The sequence below is a fragment of the Athene cunicularia genome (genome assembly GCF_003259725.1).
Source record: "Athene cunicularia isolate RWA chromosome 1 unlocalized genomic scaffold, athCun1 chr1_part2, whole genome shotgun sequence".
Lineage (NCBI taxonomy): Eukaryota > Metazoa > Chordata > Aves > Strigiformes > Strigidae > Athene > Athene cunicularia.
In genome coordinates, this window is record NW_020799092.1 from 81,163,578 (window position 1) to 81,170,887 (window position 7,310).

A 7,310-nucleotide genomic window follows, 5' to 3' on the forward strand; every position below is an offset into this window, starting at 1 on the left:
ATGATTCAGTGCCCTTGGAATTGGTGTCAAGGTTGCCCTGGACACCCAGGACAGTCAATGCTCAGGGGACTGGGGTCATCGGTGCTGGTTTGTGCTTTGCTTTAACACCTCTTCACCTCTGAGATTGAAGCAAGTGCAGGACAAGAAAGAGATACTGCCAGTCTCCAGCTGTTGGGCACGTTCATCAGGATGGGGAAAACTGTCCTACTCAGGGACACATGACATGCTGGTGTCGCATTCCAGGTACGAAGCAATCATACCAGATGTGGATGGAAGACGGGCTGGAATGGCAACACGGATCCTACCACCACGAAGGTCCCCGCAGTAAGGAAACCATTACAGGCCAATGCAAACTTGGACAAAGTTCTGTCTGAAGCTGAACTGTAAGCATCAAGTTGGGATCTGGCAGCAGATGGTATGAAGAGCCTCGCTGCTGTATGGCCCATGAATGCTTGGTATGCTCTCACTGCGGCAGCAGCTGGACAGTCAGGTTCTGCAAGCCTTGAAATGCACCCTGGAGTAGAAAGGTTTTCATTGATACCAAGACAGGACTTGGCTCAACAACCTGTACAGACTATATGGACATTCAGCGTAATACTTCTGAGAGCTTAATCCTCACGTTAAAACGCCCAAAGACACACAAAAGGGCTGGGAGAAACCGGACAGCGTGTAATGGAGGGGCCTCTCGGCCACCAGTGACTCGCTGAGTGAGAGATGTCCTCTTTTCAGATGAGGTGAGCTCCTCTGGTGAATGTCTTGGCGTGGTCCTCTACACCACGGAAAGGCTGAACGCAGGGCCTCTGCGTGGAGCTCGAACAGAAGCACAAGAGCAAAGTCCTGGAGGGGCAGGAACCAGCCCCATTCTTGATTAGACAACAGCAACCCCTGTCACCATGTCAACCATCACCTCAAGGAAGAAAACAGCCTCCTCTTCTTTCAAAAAGCACAAAATCCTCTTCTTTGGTAGCATCAGCTACGTACAACAGTGAACTGATCTGCCAAAGCCAACTCCTGTGGGAACAGCCTCTGGAAAGGGAGGGTTGTGAGCAAGCAAAAGGCAAATGGAGAAGCATTACCACTTGGCCCCTGCATCAGGGAGCCAGGAGTCTCCAGCGCTCAGCCCTGCTCTGCCGTACCAGGCCAGCCTGACCCTGGGCAGAGTGGGAAGGGGAGATGGTGCAAACCCTTCCAACACACCTTCGGGGAGGTTGGTGAAGGAAGAATTTGCAAGGGGAGCTGTTAAGAGACTGGAGTTTATGGTTGTAAAAGCTGTGAGAAACACTGCTCTGAGTGCTGGGCACAGGTCTGGAGTCGCGAAGCAGCACAGGAGTATTGCTCTCGGCATTTTTTTTTTTTTTTTACGGGGAAAATCAGAAAATGCACAATGACTTCAGCGATCACCTTGGAGCCCTCGACAGAGCACCGGACATCATCTGGACTTTAGCTAGGCAACGTAATCTTATCAAAACCCAGGACTGAGAGCTGCATGTCCCCTTCCAAAAGGAGTCCAAAGCCCACTTCAAATCCTCAGAAGCCACGAGCCACAGTCACCTGCAGCCGGTGCTGCTCTTGGGGATCCGCTGGCACCAGAAGCACACTCTGCAGCAAGGAGAGAAAGCATGTCCCATGCAACAGACGCCGCAGTTGATAGATCTTGCTCTGTTCTCTTGGACATCAAAGGGGTTAAGTGCTGGAAGTTACCTGGTTTATCATTTGCTTTGAACATCTGTGAGCACTGCGGAGTCAGGAGACCACTGTGAGGAGCCTTACAAGTCTCTCAGACCCCTGCTAGAGCTCTGGAGGCCGTACAGTGCTCACACCAACAACGGAGAAGGTTAAAAAGAGTGAAATTTTCCATCAGATTTTCTTGGCCGTTGACCTCCAACTCAGAGGACTTTGGTTGCTTCAGTCTTCTCGGCTAGCAATGAGGGGAAAGTACTAGAAACTTTGCTTAGCACGATCCTGCTGTAACACTGTGCAGCAAATATTCCTCCAACTTCTTTTTCCCTTGCTCCGGAGGCACGGGGCTGAGCAGTCCACCTGAAATTCCTGTGCTCAGGAATGCACGACAGGGCCCTAGCGCACAGGTCGCAGATGCCATCTCATCGCTACATTTCGTTCTGAGCCAAAGGCGACTTCTGAAGACACGGTGGAAGAATTCTCGTTGACAAGTCAAAATGATCAGCGTGGAGGTTTTAACGCACAAAATTCAAGCAGGGGAATGCATTGCTAGAGGACTTCTGACCAGTGAAAGGGTTGCCCTTGGTGGGCACTGGGCATGCTTCGATCTAGACACCAAGAATAGTCTGTAAATACATCAAGACTGATGCAGATAAGTAGGGAATAACCTGATAGTCTGCACTAGATATTAGAGAAGGGGAAAAAAAAACCCAGACAACTGCTAAACATAATGTTAGTGAAGCTCTGGAGCAAAGTCTCTGTCACTGAAGGTCTTTTAGAGCCAGCTAAGACTGACGCTGGCTCAGGCAAGGGGCTAGGGTAAGCAATCACTTAAACTCCTTTCAGCCTGGTACGTGAACAAGATTTTGCAGGCTCCATTTTACGTAAAGAAGCTTTGGTCCACTGATGGTGGAGTCACCAATAGGCAAATCCGAGACAGCACTAGGACACGCCGCCGATCAGTTGGCACTGGAGGTATTTCTTGACAGTAAACTTGGTTCGCAGTCAACCACAGGATATACCTCATTCTCTCAGCCACGTATAATTTCTTTTAGCAACATGGCAAAACAAGAGGGAGTCTGTTATGCTACCAGTTTTAAAAAAAGACAGTGATACAAACAGGATATTGAGCACCTCTGTCCAGCTGTTTGCAGTCACATGTGACTTCTGGCAGGCCGGTAGGTAGCGTTGTCTACAATAAAGGTAACACAACCACCGGTCCTTAAATAACTGCGGAGCAACCGCGTCCAACTGAATCGTGGGAGCAAAGACCATTCCTACCCTCACCAAGACAGATAACTGCAGTGCTGGAGACTACCTGGCGTGTTACTGCTAACACAAAAGAGCACTGTTCAGCACGCACGTTAAAAGCTCCCACAACAGATTTTTATTAAATCCACATTGCTTTTCATGGGAACCTGGCTTGCCAAGATTTCCAGAAATTATCATCTCAACCACCTTCCCCTTTTGGGAGACTGACTCGAGAGGCCTTCAAGAGGGGGGAAAGACAGGCAGTGGGCACAAGCCTGTATTTTCAGAAAAACAAAACAGATCTCTGTAGAGCAAGGTCAAATCGCACCAGCGAAAATGAGAGCTCTAAGTCACGTTATCCTGAAAAATCCTCTGACTCTAGAGAAGAAACATCCATAAACTAAATGTGTCCTTTAAGATATGATGTGTTGACATGACACCGTGGATGGGATTTCACCCAAAGTCAACTGCAGAAATCAAGCATTTGAGGAATCCTACCGCACTCAGCAGTGACGAAGGAAGGAGAAGACATCTCTTCACACAGGCGCCTACTTTAAGACAAACTGTTTTCTGAAAGCATGTCTCTCGGCCCCTCAATTGCTGCTAGAGTGTCAGTGACTAACTCAAATTAGATGTTTCTTAGGACGAGATGATAATTGGAAGGATTTTCACCATCAGAAATGGCTTACTGACAAATCACAAAAAGCCCATGCAGTGATTTAAGCTCCAAGAACTTTCTAGGCACACACAAGTCGCAGCTCTTTCCTATACATCCTCTGTGCCATCCACTCCAAAACACAAAAACTGTTCCAACCAAATGATCACTTGAAAAAAGCTGCAGTCCTTATTCTGCTTGCTGACCACAAGCATACCTCTAGATCATCCATTGTCTGTCCATTCAACAGCCTCTCTGGTCAAAACCACACCAAAGAGAAATGTAAAAGTTTTGACAGCAAAGTCGAGTCATGCCAGCTCACAGATGGAGCACTAAACCGAGCGTTACAACCGAGCAGGTTACATCACGGCCTTGACTTTTCCCCAGAACAGAGGATAAGCACAGGAGACAAAAGGAGATGCAACATTTCCATCAACAACTGCATGGGATGTAGGAAGGACAGCCCTGGAGCCACTGTTTCCTTCCCTGCATCCACCCCACCTTCAGGATCACACCTCAGTCTCTCAGACTGTCCCTGGGCATCACCTACCTGCTTAATGTTGTCAGTGACTTGCTCTTTCCTTAGCCTTGGCTTCTCTTGTTGTTTCAATGAGCTTTCCTTCTCTGCCTGTTCAGAGCAACGAGAGCTGCTGGCTCAGTGACCCATAAAGCCTGGGGGACCTGGGGCCTCCAGCCCTACACCATCTGAAAGGCACGGGCCAGGATGCAACACCATGCTCATATGGCTCATTCTTCCTCCCACCCATTCAGCTTCAGATAAAACACTGCTGAATGGTCGGTAGTTTGCATCAAGGTGTTGTTTTAAAACCCAAGTTTGGATGCTTGGTTTTTTATTTATCCCCAAGTCTCGGTCAGAGACCAACCTTCCTTCACGCGCTGCGAGAGGACAGCTTGTGGCACTCTACATCCTCTACAAGGAGGGAGAAGGGTCACAACTTGGCCAAGATCTGAGACACCTTTGGCCTAATCTCCCTTATTTCTTGGTCTTTCACCTTTGCCTCTATGGCACAGGAAGGCAATCCATCCTCACAAAGGGACAACTCAGTTACTCGTGGCTCCGCTCAGCAGACCACGGCACGGCGGGTGTGTCTGCACCTTCCACCTTCTTCGATATATAATCCAAGAGACCACACAAGCCCAGACTTCATCCCAGAGAGATGACCTAGAGGACATCACTCTCCTTTGCCAAATGACTAACAAGATCCCTGAAGATGATTCCAAAGCTTCTGGGGTTTTTGAGGTTTTAGGGTTTGTTTTGGGAGTTGAGTTCTTTTTAAGTTGCAGTCTTTGAGATAAAAACACTGGGGCTGGGATACCTGATTTACAGGAGACTGTTGCTGGAGGGGAACAGCCCAACCTATCAAACGACATACAGGCTCGGCTATGCTCGTGGAATTATCTCCTCTGAAGTCCCAGAATTTCTGTGGAAAGGGGAAGACCCCAGTGAGCCAGCCTGATAGCCAGACTCCTCCCTGGCACAGCGAAGACCCACAGTCTTCAAGTAGTGGTGACAAATGTCTCCTTCACCAATGGCACTTCACAAATGCCACGCACCTCTGCCCTTGCACCCTTTCCTGACATACCAGAAGTCTTCCATCTGCAACAATCTGCAGCGAGGATAGTATCATAAGGAAAAATTCATCACTATTTTTAACATTGGAAATGAGTAATCTGAAATCCCGGGTTTTCCGTTTCATCCTCATTTGGATGGAGCTGACGACTCCCATGAAAAGGGTGTTTGGGAAAGAAGGCGAAGCAGCAGCCTGGTATCCCGATGGTGGATTAGCTTCAAACCTTCAACCCTTGTGTCTTACACAAGGTTACCTGTCCCTCCCTCTCCCCTTCATGGGGTGTTGAGGGTGAATTTAGAGCTCAAGCAGACCTGGACATTGGCTGAGGCAGAATAAAGCTGTGTCTGTTCAAGCTCTGTTCTTACCTAGAAGCTCAGACACTAGTGCTGGGTCCCCAGGGTAAGTCACTCTAAACCCAAGCTAATTTGGTGTGTAGGAGAGGTGACAAACAGGCAAGGAGCGTATGTGTCTACCTGTGAAAAGAAAGCTTTTTTACCCGACTCCACAGATGAAAGCTTAGTGAATAACCCTTCTAAGCTTCCTTGATCGGCTGGCTTTGCTGTGGAGTGAAGGGCAGAGCTGATAAGATTAGCAGTCTATCATGGTCAAACATGTATATAGGAAGCATAGTTAAAAATAGAGAAAGCACACAGTACACTAATGTCTGCTCCAGGTGGGATTCGCTTTTCTTACGATCTGTTTTCTGTTAAGAAAGATGGAGGAGACAAGGTGCTATCAGTGCCAAGTATCTCAGAAAGCAGAGATAGGAGACACCTAAGAATAAATGAGAGTCTGCTCCTCTTAAGAGAAATCAGATATTAACCCCGTGATTGGACAGGTGGGCAGTATAGCACCTTAAAGTTTCTGGACAATCACCTAGTATGGATCCCTGCTGTATTTTCAGTGAAATACTTGACTTGCCTGCTATGCTATTAACATCCACAGGGGCTCTTCCAGAGGAAGAATTGCCCATCGAGACCGATTCTTACGCTACCTTAAAAACAGCCTTTAGGGGCCTGTATTTTCTATATGGTTTTATTAAAGGTTACTGTGAGAATCGAGGCAGGACACCATAAAAAGTTGATAAAACGTTATATTACTTGAATGACGAAAGTTTTAGGAAGTCATTGGAATTGAATTTTTTTTGTTTTTTTTTAAAAACACTGAAATATCACATATTCTAATGAAGCAGATAATTATTTGGCTGAGTTTCTGCAGGAACAATACTCTGGGCACCCCTGAAAATCATAAATAGCATGCAAGAGGAACACAGTTGCATATCAAAGATGGGAGTGTCCACACTCCAAAAGCTGGTGGACTTCAGCCAGCAGAAGCGTCAGTGGTCACATACACACAAGCTCTTGCATCTACCCTCCTGTGCTGTGTGACACACAGGACAGCCTGCTGCTTTACTTAGGTTTCTGCTACGACAGCCTACAGTTTCTTAAAGCTGACGAGTGCTGAAAGCGTTTTTGAGGGATTTTCTCTCCTTTGCCTTGCTGCTTTAACTCTGCATCATGTCCGCGACCTTTAAAAAGCCAAATTTTACAAATCCAAAAATCACAACATCCCCACAACCCCATCCATCACCGCAGTACCGTTGCTTGAGTGTTATTAAAATACAGACTCTGAGCCCAGCTCTGTCCTGCCCCTCACTAATTCTTTACTTAAGTAACAATTACGAGAGGTCGGCTTGCGTAAGGCTAACAGGATTGGGCTGTAAGATATGAGCACAGCCGAGAGGCATGTGCATCTCTACCCCGAAGCCGAGACAGCCATTACAAGATGCTTGGATGTAAATATATATCTGATGTCTGATATTTTCCCCTTGAAAGTGTGAAAGGAGGGGGGAAAAAAAAAAAAAAAAAAAAAAGAGACAGGTAAGATATAGCCCCTTTAACCCCAAGAAACACCACGTAGTCGGGAACCTAAAGGAACAAGTGGCAATACTGATGACAGCCAAATCCCATTATTTCAAACTACCATCACAAAAATCCACTCACCTGATGAACACTCTGCTAGGCTCCACTTGCAACCTGAATAGTCTGCTGCTAGGAAGCCTGACAATAAAATGCAAGTGTAAAAGGCTGAACAAAGGCCAAATACTACAACTGGGGAGGGTGGGGGGTGGG

General features: G+C 47.2%; 1 protein-coding gene across 1 annotated transcript in view; it reads right to left on the reverse strand.

The window, feature by feature from the left end:
- Nucleotides 1–6,324: 6,324 nt before the first annotated feature.
- The window catches only part of NRF1 (nuclear respiratory factor 1), a 37,429-nt gene continuing 36,443 nt past the window's right edge, over nt 6,325–7,310 (reverse strand). The window contains exon 9 of the mRNA XM_026868034.1: nt 6,325–7,238. Coding sequence (XP_026723835.1) covers nt 7,153–7,238 — 86 coding nt within the window. The 3' untranslated portion in view covers nt 6,325–7,152. The remainder of the gene's footprint in view (nt 7,239–7,310) is intronic.